This window comes from Oculina patagonica, chromosome 2 (genome assembly GCF_052425735.1).
Source record: "Oculina patagonica isolate OP01 chromosome 2, crgOcupat, whole genome shotgun sequence".
NCBI classification, from domain to species: Eukaryota; Metazoa; Cnidaria; class Anthozoa; order Scleractinia; family Oculinidae; genus Oculina; species Oculina patagonica.
Window position 1 is genome coordinate 34,365,031 of NC_135759.1, and position 26,300 is coordinate 34,391,330.

The following is a 26,300-nucleotide window of genomic DNA, read 5'->3' on the forward strand; positions in this document are numbered from 1 at the left end:
CCCGGTAATTTATTTTCAGTGTAATTTTTTGGATAAATTTTTTGCAAAGATTTTCATTTAATAATAATAATAACAATAACAATAATACTAATAATAACATAAAGTTATTGTATTAGGTGATTGCTTTAAAATATTAGTACATGACGGCGTAAAAATGTTATGAGTTTGCGTTACAGTTTGCTAGCACTTTTCTGGGATCTGAAGTCTCATTCTCCTTCAGTGGATTTCCTCCTTTTTTGTGTTCCCATGTTTTGTGCTCCTCTCAGATGAAAACTTACAAGTTGTGATTTATCCACAGACCGACCAGTACTGACAGTCTGTTGAAGGTGGATGGAGTGTCTGAGAGGCAAAGTGAACGATTTGGAGAACAACTGGTGCAGTGTGTGGCGACTTTCTGCAAAGAAAATGAGCTCAATGAAGACATGTTTAATGACCAAACTGATTCAGGGAATGCAACAACTACAACGGTATCTCTTGTTTTCTGTGTTTCTGAGTGGTTTTCTCGTTCCTATATAGGTATTTATACAGTCTTGAGGTGGAAACACACAATACAGTAAAAACCTGCGTATAAGAACCTAGATTTTTCCAACTTAGCCTAAATAAGTTCTTATAGCGATCAGCACAGATAACTACCACAGGGCATATGTGATATGGAATATATTGCTGTATTAAATCATTATCTAGATTACAGTTGCGATGTTAACCATACAGTATATTTATTTTTCCAGAGTACTAGCATGCATACATGTATCTCTAGAGACTAAAAATTTTTTTCTGTTTTTTTTTTTTTTTTTTTTTAACTGTGCCCTCATTGTGTAAACTAAGGACCTATTGAAAATTTAAGGCTTAATAGGTTCTTATGAAAAGGGAGTTTAAAATGAAAATTTTAGCTTAACAGGTTCTTATACGCGTGTTTTTACTGCACAATGAAGGAGTGGCCGAATTGAACATTTAATTAGAATAGTCCTTTTGGTCAGTTATTGCTGTGATTGTGTCTTCTGCGTAGCGTACAACAAGCTGGTGTTTGCTGGAATTAGAAATGTTCCTTTATGTTCAGAGATATATTTTTTTTTGCTGTTCTTCACCAACATGGCAGCCATGGTGACCAATAATATTGCATGTAAAATATTGGTTCAATAGTCAGCGAACTGAAACTGGACTTGGCAATAAGAGGTTGAAAGTTACATCCAGATCCAGCTAGTGTTACTGTATTCATTTATTCTTGGCCAAGACACTTAACTCTCACAGTGCCTCTCTCCACCAGGTGTATGGCACTAAGCCGTTTGACCCCTGGGGCCCAATTCTCGAAGGTCCCGAAAAGTTTTTGTACCTGGAAAGCCATAGCAAAATCCCATACCCTAATGTGTACAGAGCTGTTTCAGGACTATACACTTCTCCGTTTTTAAGATAGACATATTTAAGATACACATATTTAAAAATGGCTTTGTGGGTCCGAAAAATTTTCCGGGGCTTTCGAGAAACTGGCCCCTGGGCCTGGTTTTTCGAAAGCAGATTAACACAAACCCAGTAAAAAAGTTGATTGGGGATTCAATTTCTTATGTATAAAAGTGTTTGTTTAGTTATGTTTTGTGAAGTTTGTGATTAGCCAACCTCAAAATTGGAGGACAGGGAAATATAGACAGAAAACCTCCCCAATCTTGCATTTGCTTAATCATGCATTGAACAGCCTGGCCCTGATTCACAGAACAAGAGCAGACTTACAGTGCTACGCGCCTTACCATAGCCACCCAACAAACTTTTTTTTCAAGTACCCTCTCGTAATATTATTATTTGTTTGACGAACACGCCTCCTTACAAAGTTGAATACAATCAAATCAGGGTTTGTACGGGTCCTGGAAAGTCCTGAAATTTTATTGTAACACTTTCCAGGACTGGAAAGTCCTGGAAAGTTCTGGAAATCTGTTAAACTCAAGTAACAACTGAATTCTCAGAACTAACGTTATAAGAAATGTACAGACAGTAAGAAGAAATAATATTGAGATCTTGGGAGTGAAAGGGTTAATGTGAATTTTTGGAGTCCTGGAAAAATCAATCTGAGTCCTTGAAGAAGTTCTGGAAAATTGTTTGTGAAAAAAGGGTACGAACCCTGTTAAATGGATACTTGTTACATCGTATTTATCAACACAACTTCAAATATTACACGAGACACTTGTAAAAAAAAAAATTGTTGGGTGGCTACAGTAAGGCACTTCGCACTGTAACCACAAAACTACGATAGGGGTAATCAGCAAGTTGAGTTAATGAAAATGGTTAATAACCAGCTGTTCCTTTCTTATATTCCAGACTTACGTAGCAGAACCTGTGGGAACTCTCCGACGTGAACTGAGCCAGACCGTGCTTTCCACCTACAATCTGTTTCACGAAAAGCAGATGACCATTGTGAGTATTCTCTTAACCCAATCTCTGAAAAAGACTGTCATACAAGAGATAGTCCGTCGTTGAAACACCTTTGTAGTGATAACTTGAGGCAATCATGCTACTTTGTGATTGGCTAGTCAAAATAGGAAACTTCCCTACAGGGATCTGCCACTCAAGAATCAGCTCTTGATCTTGACTGACAAGACTCTTAATTTTGACCAGTTTTTTTCCTCTGCTGTTCCCAGCATGTCAAGTTCGAAAAATTGTTAAAAAATAATATGTGTTTGAAGTAAAGAAAGTATTACTTGTGATTTACCCTCGTTCGTGTGGACTATGATTTTCAGATGTTCGGTTCATTGCTCTACGTACAGAAAACGATCTCTCGTCCCTGGCTCCATTTCTTATCTAAAATAGACTGCAACTTTTATCTGGCTATTTTAACATATTTTATTATTTATTATTATTTATCCGTTTGTTTATTTATCCATTTGTTACTTTTAGAAAGAAGTGGCTAAATTACGGAACTTTGTTGAAGGTACAATTTTAACCCATCTTGGCGATGCTTTGAAGGCTGGATATCCAGTGGACTACAAGAGAGGTGTGGACATGTGTCTCTTCTCTTCTCTTCTCTTCTCTTCTCTTCTCTTCTCGTCTCGTCTCGTCTCTTTTCTTCTCTTCTCGTCTCTTCACTTCCCTTCCCTTCCCTTCCCTTCCCTTCCCTTCCCTTCCCTTCCCTTCCCTTCCCTTCTGTTCTTTCATTAAAAGTGTAAATATTGTGTTGTTATAAAGTCCTGTTTTCATATGCCTTTAAAAATACAAGATGAAATTTGAATGGATGCTGTCAAATACATCTGATGTGTAATGTGTGGTTTTATATTTTGTTTAGCGGGAGTCACTGAGGAAATCCGAGAACTGGTGACGAAGACAATCAGATCACCTCCAATTAATTCAGGTATTAAATATAGTTGACTTTGTTGATGTACATGATTAAAGATTTGCCACCCCTCAAACGCAACATTTCCAAGTGTCCTCAGACAATTATTCGGCTTCCCGTTCTCCACGAAGAAGTGTCAAACTTAGCAAAAAGTTCACTTATAGTGGTCTGTTTTAGTAAATGTTTTAATATTTTTTGTGGGGGTGGAGGAGAAGATGTTATAGCACTATGGCTTTAGTTGTAATCAAAAATCTGTATTTTTGCAGACATCAGCAAATTATCAGCGATCAAAGATCGCTTGCCTTCTCATGTGTCTTATGGCCAAATTAAATTGGTCATTGCTATTTTGGAGCGGTCATGTGGAGCAGCCCCTCACAGCACCCCAGCTGAGCCCCAGAGCCAGAGGTCCTTCACATCTGGGACCCAACCGTTAAAGACCCCAAATAGACCAACTAGACCTGTGCCTGCTTCTCAAGAAACCGCAAGAAAGCTTCCAGGATGGCTGTCAGGCAAACCGGGAGGAAAGAGAAAGAATCCTTTTTGAAGCAAAACGCAATGAAAGCTGCAATATCCACTATTTAAAGAGTTTGAGTTGAAATAAGAAGATTGCCTGAAAGGGTGCAATTTACAGACTTCACTTCTCTTTCGAAAAAAAAAGAAGTTGCTCCTTCATTTAGAAACATTTTATGTTAGCGTTTAAGTTTGTTTTGTGGGAAGACTTTCTATCTGTGGCTTAGCTCTCACTAGCATAACATAGCTAGCGGTAACACTGTACAGTAATTTAACTTTTTCTATCAAAGTAAATGTATAATTAATTTTGGAAATATATTGGCATTTGAATGTTGTTTGTATTTAATGAAGAAATGTTCTGCATACAGTAACAGCCACCCTTTGACACCCCTGCCTCCTCCACAGGCTTTTCCAAGGCCGATGGAGAGGGAGCGAGCGCGAAGCGCGAGTAGGAGGATTGGGAGCGAGTGCGAAGCGCGAGTAGGAGGATTGGGAGCGAGCGCGAAGCGCGAGCGGTGGTTGACGGGAAGGGAAAAATTTCCTTCCCTTCCCATGTCTCCCTTCGCCCCGCTTTCCTCAATAATTAACTAGCATTTCCCCCAGCGATCGCAAGCGACTGGGGACGAGGCAGTTGACACCCACACACTTTCTTTACAACAGCTACTAAGTTTGTTCGGACCCCCCCGGGGGGGGGTGGTAGTTGTAGTTTATTCTACAACTGTTTTATTTTCTTTTGTCTCAATCTCTTCTCCTTGCCGTAGGGATCAGCTTACTGTTTTTGACATATTATCTCTGGTAGTTGTTGTTCACTCAACGATAGTGCGTAATGAGATTTTTGACGGGATTTTCCTAGGTTACAGGCATAAATTGGAATTAAGTTTTCTTGCGGATTTACTTTTCTTTCGCCTTTCTGTTGTCGTCTCATTCGCCAGGGAAGATCACTTCTGCCTTATTAAATCACCAAGAAAAAATAAACAGCTTCACAGTAGAAAATAAATCAATTTCTCGCCATACAAGTTACTTTCGGTGTATTTTAAAATTGTAGGTTCAGCGAGTCTCTTCGCTCGCGAAACGGGTTTAATTTCGCATAAATACAACGAAAAGAAAATTAACGCAACTCGAAAAAAAGACGAGCGGTAAAGAACTTTATTATTCCACTATGGCGCCATTTTACCATTTTTTACGCTCAAAATATGCCACGTTATTACACTGTAGAACAGGGCAAACATACGGAAGGACAAATTTACGGAATGCGGACCCAAATGTGGTGAAAAAAATAGTGGAATAATAAATCCCTTATTCGATGGTTTAATTTAACATATAATACAGGCGTATTTTGGACGAGCGAGCGAGTGGAAAAACGGAGAATAGAGTGGGAGTTTATTTCGCTTGCGGTTTTGAATTCAAACGCTCGCCCAACAAAATAGGGTTGTTGGTTTTTCTTTTTTTATTCTAGAGTCAAAATGCAATATTCAGCAACTAATACAGTGTGCCTAAGCGTTTTCTTTTTTACATTTTTCTCAACCGACAAAGATTTAACCATATAACACTGATATCATAACTTAAAAGAAACAACAACAACAAATTCAAATTAACGGGAAATTCCAACAACTGCCCCTTTCAGCTGGGGGAGGGGAAATGACGCTGGCGGAAATGGAATCAGTGAAAAAAAATAGTAAAAATATGTCTTTCACGATGAAGAAATGAGCTTATATGATGTATACTCGTAAAATTCTAGTGGATGACTTGTGTTAGTTCAAAAATGTGTTCGTGTCCCAAGCTCTTAAAGTAAGAGCAAAATAATGGAAAGGAGGTGGATTTTTGTAAATAGTGTGAAATAATAAAAATCTGAAACTGACTTAATGAGTCTCCAGTCTGCTCCCTTTCTCTGTTGACCAGCTAGCCGCTTTATAAAATTTTAGCTCATTTTCCACAAAACGGCTGTGAACACGCCCTAGACAAGATGTGTAACGTGCGTGCTGCTTGGCACGATTATTTACGATTGACCATCTAGAAAAAGGAAAAAACAATGAAACAGCAGCTAAGCCAAATAAAAACAGATTGTATTGATGATAACACCAGCAATTCAAAGGTTCTGGATCCTGGTGGATCTTGTTAGCAAATTGTTGAGAATTCAAACAGCTAACAAAGGAAATCATGTTCCAATTTTTCACAGGCACAGTTTGACTTCTTCAGTTTATCAACTACACTGAAGTAAAGACAGTAGAATTCAAAAGTACCAAGACAATTTTTGTATTTAGGGAAGTGAATCCCCCATAAATATTAAATATGGTGTCCTGTAACTCCACTTCGAAATACAAGGACGAGAAAAAACTTCCTGAGCTGTGGGGCTGCTCAATTTTTCTTCATATATGCCGCGTTTCAATGCCTCGTTGGGGGTAGCGTGGGAAGCGTGGGCGCACTCGAGCGCATCTGAATTCGCGGGAAATTTTCAGCCAATGAAATGCTGAATTGATTGATCTGCAAAGCGTGGCTTTATATTACCCATGATGCGTCACTGTAAAAGAAGAGAAGGAAAATGGCGTCTTTGAGTGTGTTTGGTTCGAATGGAACTGGTTTGGGTCAATTTCGATATCCTCAAGGAATAGCCGTTAGCGACAAAGGCGAAGTGGCTGTTATAGATACGTGTAATCACCGTGTCCAATTATTTAACTCCGATGGCGAGATTCTGAGAGCGTTTGGAAGTCAGGGAGTCAACGACGATACCATGAATTTTCCTTGCAGTGCTACGTACGACAACCAAGATAATATCATCGTCACTGATTCTGACAATCACAGAATGTTAGTTTTCTCATCAACCGGCGAGTCAATACGAGTTTTCGGCGACGAAAACCTCAGAAATCCTTGGGGCGTCTGTACGACAAGCGAAGGCAACATCGCCGTATGCAGTGGTGGGGAGAAAGGAGAAGTACAAGTCTACTCGCCCGAGGGTGAATTAGTGATGCGCTTTAGAGATGCTTCTACAAACAGCCGTCCTTCTTACGTTGCCTACAGTCACGAAAAGTACTTTGTGTCTTACAGTGACGATCAGTGTGTTAAAGCGTTCGATAGTCAGGGACAGTTGTTGTTTAACATCGGCGGACCTGGCTTTGCCGACGCTCAATTCAACAGGCCTCGTGGACTTGCAGTCGATGAACACGAGCAGTTGCTGGTTTGTGATGGCTGGAACAACCGGATTCAAGTCTTCAGCATGGAAGGAAAGTTTTTATCGAAGTTTGGAAGTCGTGGCAAAGCTTCTGGACAGTTAATTTTCCCCGTGGATCTTTCGATTGGCCCCGATGGACGTATTTTTGTCATGGAACTCAAAGGAGAGCGTGTTCAGGTTTTTCAAGGATTAGAGAAACAAGCCTAGAAATACAATAGCTAGTATTTTTTGACCAAGATTTAATCCTAGTCAAACCAAAAACTTCCATTCTTGTACATTCTTACATAAGAAACGCTATAATTTTGTTTTTATTTGTAAACTATATTTCGTGTTATAGTTAATTTCGTTTGATTTTTGTAATTTGTTTATTAAATCGCCGCATGAATGTATTAGCTAGACTTGAAGTTGAGAGGACTGAAACTCAAACAGTGTGGTTCAGATTTTGATAGTATATCACAAGTCAATCATTAATACCAGTTGTCGTATATAGGTATTATATATAGTGTTACATATCTTAGGGTCAAGGTTAATTTTGTTGGTAGTTATCTCTTTTATAACATTTTCATTATTGGGCCTAATGTTATAAATTCCACTTCATCAGATCTTTTATACAGCATTTTCTGGTTATATTGAACAAACGTCGCAATAACATCCTTTGGAGTGCTGTTAGGTCAGTATTTATAGCTCTTGCTGCCCAACAATAAGAATATTATTTTTTTCCCTTGGACTAGTGCTGTATGTTTGAACAATAATTATATTAACTTGCAAGGCCCGTATAACTGTTTGGTTACAAAATTCTTAATCAAAGACTAGCTAAGATGCATAACCCTTTGTCTGAAAAGGGTTGCCGACTCCAAAAAATTCTAGCCCAAGACTTGAATTTGAACTGGCTCAGAATGCTCTGGGACATGTACAAATTTAAATGCTTTTGTCATTATTTTGACATTTATGTTTTTGAAACGTTAGACTTTCTTTCTTTCTCACAGAATTTGTCAACACTGCAAAAATATGTCAAATGCCAGGCCTATACCAGCTTCTTTGAGACAAAAGATTCACAGTTATTAAGCAATTTTAAGCTTTCAAGACAAACTATTTTAGGCACCAAGACAAAACTAAAATTCACTAACATAGGTATCTCGACCGTTCTTTATCTGTTTATGTAATGATAACAAATGAGGTTCTTTTAATTGTCAAAAATGAAAGCAATAATAAACATTGGCAAGATTGCTGTAGCTTGTGTTCAGATTTTTTTAATCTGCAAATTATTTTAATAATATCCAAACAGAAAATTGTCAGTGAAACTGGGTAAAAATATCACCAGGCATACCGTAAAGAACGCAGGAAATATTTCCATAATCTGTGTGAATTCTTACAAAATGTTGAAAGCAATTTCTTTTATAAAGAAATCTCTTATTATAACTATTTGTGTGAAATTTCAAGCTATCCGCTACATTGTTATGAAAGCCGCCTCGGAACCTAACAAGATTCATATTAGTTATGTGTTGAGTATTGATGTACAAAATCAAGTCATTTGATTTTGTTTTAGAGATGTACCCTGTTTGTTTCCTGAACTTGCAAAATCACTAAAAACTGGTGTTAAAGGGACTATGTCACAGGGATTTTGCAAGGTAGGCAACTTTATCCATGAAAAACATCTTTAAACATTAAACTGTCAAAGATATAACCTTTATTGGGGATAGAAATCAAACTTTGATTTAATGTTTTCAAACTGTAATCCATTTCCATCCGAGCCATCGCCAGCCAAACACGTTTTTAAACAGTTTTAGTGCTCTTTTATGTGCATTAGCTGTTCTTTTAATTTTGTCCCGTATTGTACCCTGGGTACCAGAGGATTTTTCTTGCCCAATAGAGACATGACCGACACCAGAAACCGCGCAAGAAAAACCTCTGGCAGTCAGGTGAACTTCGCAGGCACAACTAGACCATTCTCTTTAAGTTACAGTTCATTGAAAGAAAAGCTTAATAAGTCCCCCCCCCCCCAAGCGATAAATATAAGATTAATATAGAGATGGTTCTCACATGAAAGTGGTAAACACTCAGTCTCAAGACCTCGAGAGATTTAGCCCCATCCACCCCCCCCCCCCGAAAAAATATGTATAGATGACATCAGCTCTGCACAGATGCGTATAGCGTCTCAGATTTGTTTTTACATGCATGTGAAAATTTAACAACAGCATATTGATCAGATAGCTGCCAAGATGCTTTTTGTGCTCACAAGGGAGAATTGAGCATGTGAAGTAACAGTTTTCAGCATTCAGTCATTTTCAAAGTTTTTGATTAGTTACAATTGATCAAAACTGATTGAATTTCATGGAAACTCTGTGAGAGCAATGTTTGCCCAGGGTTGCTGTAATGCATGACTTGTTGTCTTGTCAATTAACTTGTTGACTTGTCACTTACAGCAAGGCGCCCAAAAGTGTGACCACTTTTAATTTATTCACATTCTTTCGTGCAGATTTAATCCAATCAGAAGTCAACTGCAAGCTATCCACGGCTTTTGATTGCAATAAATCTGCACGAAAGAATGTGAATAAATTAAAAGAGGTCACACTTTTGGGCACCTTGCTGTAAGACTTGTTGCATGAGTTTACATGGTAGCCAACAAAATACAACCAACTACATCCTTCAAAATCAATTATTTTATTGATTCAGTGCAACTAAACAGAATTTATCTTATTATTGCCAATGTCCACAATCGAAATCACTGTTACAGGTGCTCAAACTAACATGCAAGTTCACAGTTTACTGTGCAAACAGGGAAATGAAGCCTGCGTTTCATCAGAGTAACAGAGAGTAGTAATTGGCCATTCACTTTAATTCAAATGGGCCAAGATGAAGACATGAAACTAATGAAACACTGCCACTTGTATTTGATTGCACTTGCAAAGTGATGACTTTTCTTCCCCATCCAATCAAGCATCCTGCTTCTTTTGTCTTCTTTGTGTAGTTACATCCCAGATACCTGGCGAACAGTCCGTCGGAACATGCTGGAGCCGCGCCATAAGTTTCCCTAAATAGAACAGATACTGGTTAAACTAGTCATTAATCCTAGTATTCTCAAAAGATGGGGTCATTACACATCACTACTTTTATTAATATCCAAACAGTAGCTGAAAAGGAGACAACTCATTTCCAAGGTCTCTCCCCCCCCCAAGAGTGGGATCCCAGGGTCTCTCTCTCGCCACCCTAAAGAGTAGGTTCCCAGGGTCCAAGAGCAGGCAGAGAGAGACCCTGGGAACAAGGTTGAAGGAAACATTGATCAATCATTTCAGTAACTGACTTGGAAACTGCCAAGACTGTTACTGTTTCACTTTTTTTTTTTGCCATTAACTTACTGTTTTTCTGAGGTATTTAAAACAGTCTGTCCATCCAGAAAAAACTGGCATTGCAGGAGGCTCCCCACCAGCAAGTCTGCAAACAAGGTGGAAAATTTTGTAATAAAGATACAATACAGTACTCTTATTTGCTATTTTATTTGTGCTACTAAAATGCCAGCCCTCCAATCAACAAACCTCGCACTTACACTAACTACTGTCGACAAAAAAGCAAACAAAACACATCCCACAGGTTTGGAGAATACTGCAATTAAAAAATCAATAAAATACCACAAGGAAAATCGGACAATATATATTTATACCACAAACCCCAGTGTCCCCCTTTATTTTAGACTGTTCGCAGCCCTTAATGCTTTGTAATATTCTTTGATTGTTGAACGCAGGGAAAGAACAGAAAGTGAACTGGATGCCAGTGAAAAATGGGAGGTTCGCTCACTCCCCGCCCCCTCATGCTTTGAACAGTCTACCTTCATTAATTGTGAGGTAACTTCATCTTGTTGTTTGTGTGACTGCGTGATATTTTGACAAGCAGGTATTACTTACCCAACATGATTGACAATCATCATGTGTGAGACCAGAACAAATGGATATGTTATAACACCAGCAGCATACTGAAAAGAAAATCATGTTGTTCATATAATTATAATTTGTTCTATCAACATTGTTGTATCACAACACTTTATTCCATTTTTTAGATACTGTGATAGTAACAAAACCAGATTTAAGGTGGCTTACTACAGTTTAGAGCCCAACTTTTGACACTTTTGTAAACTGTTCAGAAATGTTTTATCTTTCTACTGGTTGTTGCAGGGAACAACCATTTGAGTAATAAAAATGCTAATGAACAGCCAAATTGAATGACCAAGTACTTACATGTAAGAGGGGACTGGGCAATGTCTTGTAGTTTCAATGGCGTTTTTTTATCAAAATCTACATGTATGACCCTATCTCAAAATTTCAGAAATTAAAAATTGACTCTGATTAAACATTCGTGCAAACAAAAGTAAAAATTTGTCGATTGTCTATATGAGGGTAGTCATAAAAAGGACTGTACAGTTACTGACATTTTGAAAAACAAAAAGTCAAGTGAGATGTTGTTCATCAGTTGACACTTGTTGGGTGGCATACCTGAAAATTAGCTTAATAATAATCTAATAATTAACATCTGAATCAATTTAAGGCAGTGAGTGGACTGACCACTCTTCAAGTAAGTTGAACTTGGTTGATAGTTTGAGGCTTGAGTCCTTGAAACTGATCAGTCAGTTTTATCTGTCAGTTAATGTACTGAGGGTTGATCAGTAAATTATTCACAGTGTGACTAATCAAACCAAGGCCACCTGAGCAAATTCTTCACAAATCCACCAATAGTGTTTGCATTTCAAAACAATAAAAATTGTCAAAAATTATTGCTTCTGTAGCATGCAGCTGGTGTAGATCCAGAGTTTGTGGGAAATCTGTTGTTTACATACAAGGTTTTCATTCTCTATTTTGCACAGATTTTGTCGGGTGGCTTTGGTTGGAGTAGTCGCACTGTAATTTTGTTCACAATAAATCAGACAGAATACCAGTACCTGGAAAAGTCCATTTGCATACACTTGTACTTCCTTTCTCCTACTGACCTACAAATTTGAAAGATATATTAATCAGAGTCAAACATGAAATAATGCAAGTAAAATTTCCATGACTTGGCTGGCTTTTAAGCCCCAGCGGGAGATGAAGAGGATGACAATTGGACATTTTGAAAGGAATAACCCACTAAAAAGTACCACAAACTTAAAGTGAATGATGATCTGTTTTCTGTAGATGACACTGACATACTCGGAAAAAGAAATTCTAAGGGCCCCCAACTCCCAACACGAGTTGAACTCATGACGTCCTGAATAGTATTTTGGAATCTTGCTTCATGGGCATGGAATGAATTTATTTTTAGCCCTAAGTGGTAACAATTCTAAAAAAAAAAGTTTTATATGGGAGGCTCTGCCCCGAAGTCCAAACCCTCACTCTTTTGTATACCCTTTTTTATAGAATTTTTTATACCCTTTCATATGCCTTTCATGGAAAATGGTAGCCCTTTTACTCATACCTTCAGTAGAAATACTGCATCCCTTGTCAAAACTTCTTACCTGAGTAGCCCCTTAAAATCCTTACTGACAGAATCAAAAGTTAGGTGCTTCTGTTTGAAAGGCCCTTTAGCCCATTGACTCCCGGAGATTTTTGGAAAAAAACGCATTTTTTGAACTTTTTTTTACATATTCACGTCATTTATGAGCTAATCAAGCTCCAAACTACTCAAAAAGTCACTTGCAACCTGGAAGCATGCCTTTCTTTCCACAATCATTTGGGGCATCATCGGAAAGAGCTTTTCCTCCTGCAGAGTTTGAGTGTAAGTGATGCCTTTTTTAATCAAAGACGATGACGTCACAAGTGGAAGAAAGAGCAACGATTGTCAAGGCCGGTTTAGGCGGCCAGCATGGGAGCCAATGGGTTAAATACCTAAATAAAAAAAAAACATTTTCCCTGACCTTTCCAATAAATTATTTCAACTTATTATATGGAGGAGAGTGTTTTACTGGGAACTAAACCACCAGTAGATTCCATTCTCCACTCCATCCGGGACCCGAGTGACGTATTTTCCGTATGTCACGCTTTCAAGTGTCATATTGTTCAATGACGTCACGATTCCCGCCTTTTTTACTTTGTTGAATGAACTGAATGCGACGTTGCCTCAGTGTTGTTTAGAATTATGGCGGTGGCAAGCAGGTTTGTTTTGCTAAACAACGAACAAGTCAAAGAGTTTTCCGAAAGCTTCGACAACGAAAACATGAAAAAGAAGACCTTGTACGATTTAAAGGTTTTCAAAGAATTTCTCAACACTTGTGACGAGAAGAGAGAGATTGAGGATATCGCGCCTGTGGACCTGCAAGAAATCTTCAAAAAATTTGTTCTCGCTGTTCGAAAGAAAAATGGTGAAGAGTACGAACCCTCATCAATCAGAGCGTTCATACAAAGCATATTGTGGTTGCCACTCGAACATAAAATTCATATCTTCTCGCCACCGTGTAATATCCTCTATTTTCGATATCCCTACACTTTTATATACTTCCAGCCCAAAAAAAGTACTGTCCGAAATCCGTAGTTGCGTTACGCATCTGGTCACGTGGTTCAAATTGATTGACAAGATAGGTCATGTGCACGAGGGATAGAAACTAGATTGTGATTGTAAAACGTGAGAGTTATCACGAAAGCTGAGATTGTCAAAAAGATTGTAAAGATTGTAAGAACGCGAAAGTATACAGTCCTCCGAAGGAAAGACAGGAAATCAAGAGTGTGAAGTCCTAAATGTGTGGATTTCTATCAGGTACCTTGTTCCGTTTGAAGCTGAAGCCTTCCTCACGTGACACCTTAAAGGTGTACCCCACTGTCCCCCGGTCCTACAAGGTATGACAATCATCATTATGGGAGTCTCTCTCTGATTCCCCTCCCACCCCCCGCTGTTGAGCTGCCACCAGCCATAATTAAAATGATAACATTGTGATCAGTCCTGTTCATGGAATGAACACAGTTAACTTTGGATCATCAATATATAAAATACAGTAAAAACCCACGAGTAAGAACTTGTTCAGCTAAAATTTGCAAATAAGACCCCATTTATATAAGAACCTATTTAGTCTCAAATATGGAAACAGGTTCTTATTTTCTAAAAATATTGATTAAAAATGTTTACTTTTGGGAAATAAGTTTGGACAAAGCATTACTAGCAGTAACTGTGCATGTATATAATGTCAAAAATGATTAGTGCTTCATTTTTACATAAGCACTTTTGTGGAATGCAAATTTTATACAAGGAGTAGGCTGAAAACCACATGACTAAAAGTTCTATTAGCATCAATGTATTAATTTTCTTTACAAAATAAGAACCTATAGAACCTGAATAACCTAAATTTGTGTTAACTACCATTTACATAAGATACTGTTTAGCCTAACCTGGAAAAACACTAGGTTCTAACTAGTGGGTTTTTATTGTATTGTACATGTTCAGTGTTTCCTCTTCTAACAAACAAATCTTTTAATTTACGCCTCACCTCACTGTCAATCACATATTTGCTAACCAGGAAACAAGCTCCTCTGTATAACCACAAGGACAGAACTTCTCCAATAAGACGAGGAATAACACCACTGTCAAGGAGGAAAAAAAGAAATTAAGCAAGAAATAACTAATTCTACAAGTAATTTTGATCAGACCTTTAAGCCAACTAACCCAGGGCACCTTAGCTTTCAAGCTAAGGGCCAGTGACCACATACCCCAGGGGGGTACTCAGGATTTTAAGTGACAGGAATGATCGAATGGGGGCAAAAATCAAGACCCAAAAAAAATCCCTAGGGCTTTAAACAAAACTCAAAAAAATACTTGGACCAAAACTCAACCCATCAAAAAATCCCATGCCAAATTTCTGACCCATTAAATTTTTTCAGAAAGGGGGAATGATCTGAAGATATAACACAAAGAAAAACATTAAAACATTAGAAACATGTTCAGTGTTTGTACTTTATTCGCAGAACTATGCGGCCAAGGCACTACCAAGATTGTTTTTAATACCAAAAAAATCCCTTCTTAAATCAAGCCACCCAAAATAATACTAAGTCTTGCAAAATTTTCCTACCCAAATAAATCCCGGAATCGAAGATTTCAAACCCAAAAAAATCCTTCGATCATCCCCGTCACTTGAAATCCTGAGTACCCCCCTGGGCCAGATTCATCAAAATAGAAAATTATAAAGTATCTTCTTGTAAGATGGAAGACACCCCTGAGGGGATATGGCAACCTTAAATTAAAGTGAAACTTTTACGTATATAAATTATTTTGTTTCCTCTAAACCAACAATTAATACATGTAATACCTAAAAAATCCAGCAAGACCTTCATTGTTGTAAATCTCTCTTATTGATGAACGCAGTCCACTGAAACAAGATAAAAGTAATACATTAAGATACTGAGGTATGTTAGGGTATGTTAGGTATGTTAGGTATGTTAACCCTGTTATAGTAGAAGTGCTAAATTTGACACGATAAAATAATGGAAAGCCATAAAAAGGAAACAGACCTGTAAATTGTCTCCTGTCCAACAAACTGAACCATCATCCTAACTGAGATTACTGCAAGTTAATCAAGAAATGCTGCATATTAAAAACACTAGTAATAAATTGCAGGAAATAATCCCTTGATTCATGGGATACGTCGCCCAAAGAATTGTGATACAACATGGCATAGAGGAAATAAGCACATTTAAATGTTGACATACCATAAAATGGGTGACTGATGATAAGAGCACTGCATTTTGCTACAGTCTGCATACAAGTCTAAAGGGAAACATTCAAAGTCCAATATGAACCATGCTGATGACCAAGAGCAGTGGTGTCTGGCTTTTTTACTTAATGAGGCCACTGTTTGGTACATTTAAACATTTTACAGGGTTGCCACGAGTTCATTACAACCCCCAAAATTCCCTGACTTTCCCCTAACTTTTCACTGACCTCAAAACAATTTTCACTGACCTTGCATTAGGTGAGTTATCAAATATTAAGCCAAATCCACTTTTACATTTGCTTCAGTTTCTTTTGCAGACCATCAATAGTCTTCTCTTCATTTTCGATGTCTTCATATTTTTCACAGGATTTTGAATGCATGGCATTTGGTTCCACCAATAAATTTATTTAATTTGTTTTTTGTTCCAGCTAAAATTCCATGACATTTCACTGATTTTGACAAGAACTAAGATTTTCCCTGACATTTTGAAAAATTCCCTGACTTTTCCCTGTCCTTGAAAAAAAATTTTGTTTTTCCCTGACCGTGGCAAGCCTGTTTTGACACAGTCTGTAGACCCAAACAAGTGCCTATAATTTTTGGTAAATCTTGGTTGAAGCACACAAAGAGTTTCCATTAAAATAAAAACAAGCAGTGCAAGCAGTCACAAGTCTAAGTATGTAAGTTAAGTCTGCATTCAGACCTGTGGCCCATCAGGGTAGAGGTTATCCCAGTTTCTGTGGCATGAAACCACTAGAACTTGATGGGATGCTAGTCCACAGCAGGATTTTCTTAGCACAACGCAGTGGCCCCTGACAACCAGACTGCTTGATCCAGAGTTTAGACTACAGTAGAACCCTGGTATCTCGAACTCGGATAACTCGAACAACCCTGCTAACTCGAACAAACTTCCATTTCCCTTGGATTTTGAACTCACTTTTTAGTCATTGTTACTCGGTTAATTTGAACTCGGATAACTCGAAAACCCCGCTCTCGAACTAAATTTTGTTTCCCTTGATTAAAATTTGGGTCAAATTTACCCCGATAACTCGAATCCTTGTTCTTGCAACTCGTCACGGTTGCCCATTGATTAGAGCAACCAAGCAGATCACGTATTTGACAGCTTATAATTTATGATCGTGTTAGAGTTTCTAGTGAGATAAAATAAATTTGCACTTTGCCGTATACTGAAGTGCTGAAAAATCAGTGAACTATCAATTATTAACTTGGCAAATTGAATATTCAATCGACCCCGATAACTCGAAACCTCGCTAACTCCAACGGTTTTTCATTTCCCTTCAGAGTTTGAGTTACTGGGGTTCTACTGTATTAACCATTAGACCACCACTACACCATCATTTTCCTGTCAAGTCTTGACTGGTACATGTACCTGTGCTCTCCCCCTCCCCCCCCCCCACCCACTATGCCCCAACCCCCATCCCTCACACACCCACTCACCCTACTCCTCTCAATAGCTATATTATTATTGCAATCAATAAAGAATGAGCCATAACTGACAAGTGAAATTAAATTCTCTCAAAGCAGATGATTACAGATGCACTGAAACAGTAACAAAAATTTAGATGATGAGCTTAGAAAAGTTAACGCACCTCCTCTGCAAATTCCAGCAACTCTTCCTCTTTAGTCTACACATAGGAAAGCACAAAAAGAAAACAGAAGGTAAGGCAAAGACCAGATATAAAATAAACTGATGAAATCTTTTCTTTAAACAAAATGTTATTGACAAAGTCCATCATTTCTCGATCATGTGAGACAAACCATATGTCATAAAACAGGTAATGTAGTTATAAGAAATATAAATGATAGGAACTTTTCGGTGCATCTTGCGGCATTATCAAGGTTACATAATTAGTGATAAAAAGCGGTTGTGAAAACGCTAAGTTGAAAGCGAATTTGCATAAAGAGTGCCAAGCTAATAATTTACGTAATAATTTATCACTAACTATGTAAACTTGATAATGGCGCAAGATGCACCAAAACGTCGGTTCCTATCATTTATATTTCTTGTATCATGTATAACCAAATCATTTCTTATAATCTAATTATAGTTAATGACATCAAACCAACCTTATTTTCTGGGTGTACAAGAGGAACAAGGGCATTGTCTTTTGTACCCATTGCCTATAAATCCCAAAGATGACATCATTCAGTTGACGATGAAATACATCACATTACGTTTAAAGGAACACAGTAAACCAGTGTCCTTTGCACATTCCTGTTGTTGTTATCACATGAAAATATCACTGACGGCAAAAAAGGAAACCTTTAAATACAGAGAGATGGCAAGAAATTATGGTTGCCAGTGGCTCTTTAAGTTCATCAGTTAGACTCTCAGATGAGCAGTTTGGGAAAAAAAATGAAATTATGTGGGGTGCTATAAGAAAGTCTTATTTAGTTCTGTCAACAAGAAAGTAGCAATGGCAACAGAGTCAAAGCTGAAATGACACTCATCGTGCTCAAATTATAAGAGACTCCTCTTCTTACCAAATATAGCAAATGATATTTTAAAGTATGTTAACATTTATTTGTCAATAAAATACATATTACCCAACACCAAAAAACCCCTAAGATTTCTTAATTTCATACTTTTCATCTGAATTTCTCTAAGAAAAATGAAAATTCATGGGGTAAAAATAATATTGCAGTGTTCAAGTACCCAAGGAATGACCTTTGGCTCAGCTTATTGTGAGGTTCAAGAAACTGGGATTCCACTGGATAACTGGTATTACTAAAGGTCACTGATTTGTTTGCAGTTAAAAGTTTCTATAACCAATATTTTGTTTTCATACCTGTAGGATTGTATTGTTTACAAGAGTTCCAATCATAGATGAGTATACCCTGAGAAAAAGTGAGAATTCTTGTAAAAGAAATGAATGACAGTACATTAAAATATGCAGAATTGAAAACAATACAAGTAATTTATTTATAATTTAAAAACAGGGCTTACCTTGGTAATAAACCTCTGTAGAGTCCACTCCAGCCATTCAGCTTCTTAACATGGTTTGCTGCAATATTAAGAAACAGAAAGAAATATCTCAACTGAAGATGAAAGGAGAAGGGGATCAGGAAAAATACATTTGACAAACTTATACTCTGCAACAAATTATAGGGATTTATTCCTGGCCAATTTCCTGGATATGAAGGAATGTGCTAGAAAAAGGCATTTTCAAACCAACTTTAGGCTATTTTGAGAAAAATGTTTTTAAGATATTTGATGTGTTTTAATGGTTGAATTGGGTGGGAATTTTTTTGTTTTACTTCATTTTAAGGGGTCACAAAGAAAATAACTTAATGCAAAATTGGCAAATCCCACATTTCAATTTTTTTTCAGGTGTGCCAATAAGCTAGCTCGGTGGTTAGAACGTCTAACCACTATCTGCAAGGTCATGGGTTTTCAACTCCCATTGGGGGGCACAGACAAATCTTTTTACTGAGTATTCAACTTGATGAGAATGCTTCTTCATTTATTTTCACTTTATCCAAGTCACCATTTCACTTATTTACTATCCCAATAAAATTATTATCTTAGTTGTTAAATAATCTAAACTTATTTAGGACTGTTCTTACCATATTGAAAAAAGCTTGGTAGTCTTAGCACCTTGGTTCCTAAAAATGTTCTTGATGGAGTTGGAGGAATTGGTTCATGACCAACCTTGAAGTAAAATACAACAGAAAAGAAAACAATAGCTTGGTTAAAGCTCCAGCTCTAGACCTGCACATTAAGAATATAAAAATGCTACCTTATTATAGGAAATTAACGATACATGTTATTAACGCGAATTTCAAAAATTCGCATTAATTTTATTTACGTTAACTTTTTTACTATAAGGATTTAACCAGAACTTTTCATAAATTCGCGTTAATTTTATTACGCGTACATTTTGTTCGCGTTGTTAAAATGCTTTGTTATATTCCTATAATAAGGTATATGGAATGTATCTATAGTGGAGCTCCCCAGGGGCCCAAAGGGCTGCAGAGCAGAGCCCCTTAACCACAGAAATAGTAGAATTAGCATACACAGAAATGGGAGCACCATGCATTTGATACTTCATGGTCATCATGGTTAGTGGCATGGCTTGCGGATGTGGGCGCTCTAACGGCCGTACGACGTAGAACAAGGACATTGCACAACATGGCAGCCGATATTGGATATCCATGTTATGGTCAATTGACAGCTGTCAAAACAAGGTATCCACTGATCAGTACATGACCATATTGAGGGCTCAGGTGAAGAACTCATTGAGGCCACTGTTGTTTTGTTTACCATTGACCAGACCAGATAAAGATAATTTTTCCTTGTCTATGGTCAGTGAGTTCAGATTTAAATAAAAGGCAAAGTAAATAAATGGGGAGCTGATTTTCAGGTATATGAAAGGGGTACCTTTTTCCATTAATAAATATATGAAAGGGGTACAATTTCTGGCAAAATGGTAGGAATCCAAACCCACAATAATTTTTTTGTCAGCATCCTTTGAAAAATGAAATCCAACGGGTTGCTTTTTTGTCGGAATCTTTGAAAAAATGTCAGAACAGTCGAAATTTTGTCGGTTCTTTGTTGAAAAAAATTCGATCCCCCTTTTAAAAAAAAACCGCCATCCTTGCCATAGGAGACCCAAGCGTGAATGTAGGGACTGGTACTGAAAATTGAAACTAATCAAAAGCATATGTATTTTACTGAATAAAGTTTATTAAACATTGCCTGGTGTTATTTTTTATCATTCTACCGAGTTTCAGCGAGATTTGAGCGATTTTAGGTTTTTTAACCCTACAGCGTTATAATAAGTGACAAGGTAGGAGACTTTGACGAGTTTAACTTCAAAACACGCTTTGTAAACGACTCGAATTTTCACACGAAATGACATTCACTCGTATTGCTACTCACTCAACTTAAAGGTTAATGCCTCCAGATTCACTCCATGCAATCCAACTGAACACACTTCGCGATCTCACGGCGCAAAAGAATGGAAGAGATGAAATATCGAGCAAGAAAACGACGCCAAAAATGCGTGACGACCGAAAGTTGCCACAAATGCTGTCGCCATTCGCGGCCGAGACTGAGTACGAGTTTCAAATGATACCTCACTCGGGGAGGGACAGGGATTTTATCGTACGACAAACTTTGTCTCGCCCCTCTACGGGTAAAGGCAGAATTGGTCATGACGTTAGCGCCAAATGGCGGGAAAGCGAAGCACTTTTGCTCCGGATAGAAAACAAATTTTCGGGGATGAATTTTTTTCATTATGGCCAGGTATGTATGATATTTAATTAATTAACACCACTCACTCACTCATCCTCATCGAGCCCATGAGGACTCTTGAGGCCATACTGATATTTAATTATCGCGTTGCTTTCCCGTAAAACTTTTAAGCAGTGATTTTTAATGTTAAATTGCCATGACAATCCATTAAAGCTTCATTTTTATCCTAAAATCAGTCGCACGAAAAAATCCCTGTCCCTCCCCGAGTGAGGTATCATTTGAAACTCGTACTCAGTCTCGGCCGCGAATGGCGACAGCATTTGTGGCAACTTTCGGTCGTCACGCATTTTTGGCGTCGTTTTCTTGCTCGATATTTCATCTCTTCCATTCTTTTGCGCCGTGAGATCGCGAAGTGTGTTCAGTTGGATTGCATGGAGTGAATCTGGAGGCATTAACCTTTGAGTTGAGTGAGTAGCAATACGAGTGAATGTCATTTCGTGTGAAAATTCGAGTCGTTTACAAAGCGTGTTTTGAAGTTAAACTCGTCAAAGTCTCCTACCTTGTCACTTATTATAACGCTGTAGGGTTAAAAAACCTAAAATCGCTCAAATCTCGCTAAAACTCGGTAGAATGACAAAAAATAACACCAGGCAATGTTTAATAAACTTTATTCAGTAAAATACATATGCTTTTGATTAGTTTCAATTTTCAGTACCAGTCCCTACATTCACGCTTGGGTCTCCTATGTCCTTGCTTGCGGGGTGCGGATACAAAATAGAACGTCCCAATACGAGCTGTTTACAAGATAATCAAGTTTGCCTTTGTATGAGTAAAGCAGCAAATTTAGAAACGAATAAATTATAAATAAAATATAGTCTGACGGTTTAATATTCGTGATAAAAGAGAATTCAATCGAGTTTTTCGTGACTTCGGTCTGAAATTTGCGCGTCAGCAAAACCAAAGGAAGTAAAAGCAAAGGTTTTTAGTACAAAATATCCACAATTACCTGCATCAAAAGTCTAACACATGTTAGTGGTTGAGTTGCTGTGGTCATAAATGCCGTCAGAGCAAGAGCACCAGCAGTAGTGCCTTCATTATCCAGCAGATCCTCGAAGCTCTGACCATCGCCATTTTCTTCCCTTGCAGCCGCCATGTTGAGTTGCTCGTCTGCTTGAAAGCGAGGCTGGCCTTACTGTCAATTTTTTGCGAACAAAGGAGGGGTAAGGAAATTGGACAAGATATTAATATCAGTTTACCTTTTTGCATTGCTACTTATTTAAATGTTTGTCACAATATTTTAAATACAAAATACATTTCTATTCGATGTCGCGTGTCAAATTGTACACATGTTATTTTGGTCTTTTTGTTATCTATTTGTGAGACATTTCACCCTACCCTACACAGGTAGAGTGATCGCATCTGAAGCAAGATGGCGGCACAAGTGAAGCAAATGTTGAACTCTCTGTCAAGTGCTGGCGGTTCGCACAAGGATATTACAGGGAAATATCGCGAGATTCTGGAAAAGATTTTCAAATTCCAAGAGCCCTCTCTCACGGAAGGCCTTAAAACATTTATCGAAGCTGGTAAGTTTAATATTTAGTGTAAGATGGATGACCTGTGAGACGAGAAAAGCAAAATTAAGCTACCACTTGAAGCTTGATGCTTCTTTGCATATTTTTGTTGTAGATTAATTTGATACCTTTTATCTTTTTCACGCTATAAAAGAAAATTATTATTTCCACTGGCTTTGCCTGCTTTCTTTTATCCCAAGGGAATGAAGCTTGAGCTTATTGTAGTCAGTCTTCTGACATAAACAGGTTGAGTTGAACGTGTTTGTGAACTCAAGGGATACTTTACAAACAATGAAAAAATGATTCAGAATGTCTGAGGTTTAATATTTTGTAGGTCATTCATTTCAATTTTCTTTTTATCAAAATTGAAGAGTTCAGTTCAGCTCGAATTTCGATTGGGTTAAGTATCAAGAGTGCCCACCCACCTTCCTCCCAGGAGGCATGGTCCAGAAATTTGATTTGTGGTTAAGTTAGGAATTTGACACAAATAAGATCCATGTGGAGGGGGACAAGGGGATCTGAGCCTCCCAGCTCCCATGCCTTTTGCTCCCACTTCTCGTACCTTTAACTCCGACCTTCTGCCACTTTCCATAGCAACGAAATGTTGCAAACTTTTACTTATTTTCTCTCAGTTCCCACCACCTTGGGAATCCTGCTCCCCCTTTTTTCTCCTGGGCTCCCACCCCCCTGACACCCCCCCCCCCCCCACACACACACACACACACACACACACGCACGCACACATACATGGTGGGGGCAAATTGGACTATCAATAAAATGTTGATTAGCAGTTGTAAGCTAAAGGATTTTGTTATCCATTCATTCACCCAGCTTGTGCTTCAGCTCTGTCTTATAAAGGTATACAGTCAATTATCCTCTCTAAAACAGATACTGTCAGGACTGGCTCCAACTGTCCATCTTAAAAAGGTGTCCGTCTCATAGGGAGTTTTGTTACAGTTGACTGTATCCTTTTCTCTTTTGGGAAAACATGGTGATAAGTGTGGATTGCTGCCATAAGAGAATTTTTTAAATGTGTTTTTTTAAAAACGCATTATCAGAAACCTTGATAAAGACAGGTGCACTGTGCTATAAGAGTAAAACTGTCTTGCCCAAGAACACAATGTAGTGCCCCGGCCAGGGCTTGATCAGGAGCCGCTTGATCTGGAGTCCAGAGCACTAACCATTAGGCCACTGTGACTCCCAAAACTGCAGAGGGTAGAAAATGTGATGCTCCACATTTGACTTACCGTAATGATTCGATTTAGCGCCCTCCTTCAAATAAGCGCCCCCTTCCGAATAAACGCCCCTCTTCGAATGTGTTTTTGTAAATAAGCACCTCTATTCCAATAAGCGCCCCCATTCTAATTAGCGCCCCTGTTCTTATAAGCACCGCTATTCTAATAAAAGCCCTTATTGTGGATAACTGCCCATACTGAAGTCATTGACGTCAACTAGATAAACTCCTGACCATTCGCCGTACAGTTCATGTATATATTTACTGCTAAAATGAACAATTCTTTTAAAAGTAACTGAACTTCAAACAATTTCTAACTGTTAAAGTTTCTGTTATCGTTAGATACATTTGGTTGTTTCTCAAGAAATTAAATAAGCGCCCTGTCCCGAATAAGCGCCCTGTCTCGAATAAGCGCCCTCCCTCGAGGTGCCAAAAGTAAATAAGCGCCCCGGGCGCTAAATCGAATCATTACGGGTAAGTTATTTTTTATTTGTAATTATGCAACTTTTTATTTTGCAGTGGTGCATGAAAGTGTAAGCCTTGTTGTTTCAAGACAGATATTGACAGAGCTTTGCAATCACATCCCAAATATGGATTCATCTACTGCTAAAGAAGTATCACATTTTGTTCTGGACAAATTACAACCTAGAGCTATTTCCTTTGAAGAGCAGGTCAGAACAATTGATTAGATTTCACCATTGTATCTGTTTCATTTAATTTTTTATTTTAACTACATGTAGTTACGGTAGTTCTTACTAGTTTTTTTTACTAGCCAAGGTAAATAAATAAAAAAAGTAAAACACCTCCCTTCAATCAACTACCATTGTGACAAATTTTGTACTGACAAGCTATGTTTCAAATGATTGTTACTGGCTATGGTAATCCTATTGCATTTCGCTAGTTTTTTTTATTTTTTATTTATTTTTTTAGAAATACTTTGAGTGAGGTATTCAATTGGGAAGTTTCATCCACCATTGGAACTATTTGCTCTATGTTATACTGTTGGAATGTAATCCAAACAGATTAGTTGTTACTGTCTGATGCCATTTTATATCTTGTGTTGTCGCATGGATTATTATTACCTTTTATCAGACACCAATAGCATTTTTGTTGTGTACCAAAGGGGCACACGTATGATGTCACAAGATCAATAACTCAAACCCAGAAACCCATAAGGGGTCCAAAAACACTTACCAGTAATATGGGTTCCACCAAAACCCATCTTTTTTTGCAAACTTACGATACTTGTAAAGTATTTCCTACACCTGTTGAAGCAAAATGCATGTTTTAACTACTTTTCAAACAATATATTTGTTTGGAAATTTGTTCCAACTTTTTATGCTGGTTGGGGACGCGGTGGCTTATGGTAAGCGCGCCGGACTCCGGAGTGACTTCCGGGTTCTAGCTCTGGCTGGGGTCACTGTGCTGTGTTCTTGGGCAAGACACTTTACTCTCATAGTGCCTCTCTCCACCCAGGTGTATAAATGGGTACCGGCAAATAATGCAGGGGGGTACCCTGCCATGGACCAGCATCCCATTCAGGGGGGAGTAGAAATATTCCTAGCCTCTTAATGCTATCGAAACCGGGATAAGCTCCGGCGGTATGGGCCACTTGGCTTGAGGCTTCCCTATTTATGCTGGGTTTTTTTTTTTTGCAGGTTGCAACAATTCGGAAGCACTTGGCCAAAATCTATGAAGAGTGTCAACAGTGGAAAGATGCTGCTAGAGTGCTTACCGGGATTCCTTTGGAGACAGGACAAAGGTGTTGTGAATTTGACTTTCAGAGTTGTGAAAAGGTCATTTTGTTTAAGTCTTAAAATTCATATTTCCCTACTTTTACTATAATTACCATTTAATATTATAGACAATACTCAGTGGATTACAAACTGGAGACCTACCTGAAGATTGCTCAGTTATATCTGGAAGATGAAGACCCCATACAAGCTGAGGCATACATTAACAGAGCATCACTTCTACAGACCGATACTAAAACAGAGAAATTACAGATACTATACAAGGTAACGATATTAACAAAAAATAAATAAAAGCCATGCCAGACAGTATTCAACTGTATAAAAAGAGTGGAGTCACACCAAGTAACACAGCATGGAAAGAGTTGCTGTAATTTTTTTTTTTTTAAGTGAAGTCCCCATCACTGGATTGGTGTTAACAGAGTTAACAAGGATGATATCCAGTGGATAGTGATTATCTTGTGGATAGCATTGACCCTTCTTTAAATAACACAGTGCAGCGTAGTTAGTTAGTGGTTCTTAATGTAAGTTCTTAGCTTGTATTTTATCTGTATATATTGAAAATATTTTATCTTGTATATATTTTAAATGTTTTAACCAAATTTAACTGATTTTAGCATTTATTAGGATATTTTATTTTTATTTTTATTTTTTTTACTTTATAGTGTCCCCATTTAGTGGTTTTATTACTGCTATTTCAGTTTTGTCACTCAAATAAAGGTTTTATTATTGTTATTATTATTATTATTATTTTAAATTAATATCAAATAATCTTAATAAACAATCAGATTGTAAGCTCAAAATGTCTATTTAACAGTTAGACTACGAGCCCGAGTTTTCTATGAGCAAATAGTCAACGAGGCGCAGCCGAGTTGACTATT

At 37.8% G+C, this 26,300-nt stretch overlaps 4 protein-coding genes across 5 annotated transcripts in view; 3 read left to right on the plus strand and 1 right to left on the minus strand.

Moving 5' to 3' along the window:
* The window catches only part of LOC144644351 (bifunctional 3'-5' exonuclease/ATP-dependent helicase WRN-like), a 28,625-nt gene extending 24,484 nt beyond the window's left edge, over positions 1-4,141 (plus strand). The window contains exons 28-32 of the mRNA XM_078503819.1: positions 299-467; positions 2,305-2,400; positions 2,881-2,977; positions 3,266-3,331; positions 3,580-4,141. Of these exons, the coding sequence (XP_078359945.1) occupies positions 299-467; positions 2,305-2,400; positions 2,881-2,977; positions 3,266-3,331; positions 3,580-3,857 (706 nt within the window). The 3' untranslated portion in view covers positions 3,858-4,141. The remainder of the gene's footprint in view (positions 1-298; positions 468-2,304; positions 2,401-2,880; positions 2,978-3,265; positions 3,332-3,579) is intronic.
* A 2,208-nt stretch (positions 4,142-6,349) lies between these two features.
* On the plus strand, positions 6,350-8,221 carry LOC144644352 (uncharacterized). The gene has a single exon (XM_078503820.1). It carries the CDS (start codon positions 6,363-6,365, stop codon positions 7,194-7,196), a length of 834 nt encoding a protein of 277 aa, XP_078359946.1. The 5' UTR covers positions 6,350-6,362; the 3' UTR covers positions 7,197-8,221.
* A 1,413-nt stretch (positions 8,222-9,634) lies between these two features.
* LOC144644385 (mitochondrial carrier homolog 2-like) lies at positions 9,635-22,042 on the minus strand. 2 transcript variants are annotated; one of them, XM_078503860.1, is made up of 15 exons: positions 21,870-22,042; positions 19,234-19,318; positions 18,614-18,671; positions 18,456-18,504; positions 17,734-17,787; positions 17,256-17,291; positions 15,644-15,701; positions 15,446-15,497; positions 15,244-15,303; positions 14,428-14,521; positions 13,708-13,776; positions 11,917-11,964; positions 10,889-10,956; positions 10,346-10,421; positions 9,635-10,020 (listed from the first exon to the last, which is right to left on the minus strand). In XM_078503860.1, the coding sequence occupies exons 1-15, from the start codon at positions 22,014-22,016 to the stop codon at positions 9,958-9,960; spliced, it is 1,017 nt and encodes a 338-aa protein (XP_078359986.1). In that variant the 5' UTR covers positions 22,017-22,042; the 3' UTR covers positions 9,635-9,957. The 2 variants fall into 2 exon arrangements, with proteins under 2 accessions (XP_078359986.1, XP_078359987.1); XM_078503861.1 differs by lacking the exon at positions 13,708-13,776.
* Positions 22,043-22,141: 99 nt separating this feature from the next.
* Positions 22,142-26,300, plus strand: part of LOC144644380 (COP9 signalosome complex subunit 4-like) — a 10,656-nt gene continuing 6,497 nt past the window's right edge. Inside the window, exons 1-4 of the mRNA XM_078503855.1 lie at positions 22,142-22,446; positions 24,188-24,339; positions 25,327-25,430; positions 25,533-25,686. Coding sequence (XP_078359981.1) covers positions 22,293-22,446; positions 24,188-24,339; positions 25,327-25,430; positions 25,533-25,686 — 564 coding nt within the window. The 5' untranslated portion in view covers positions 22,142-22,292. The remainder of the gene's footprint in view (positions 22,447-24,187; positions 24,340-25,326; positions 25,431-25,532; positions 25,687-26,300) is intronic.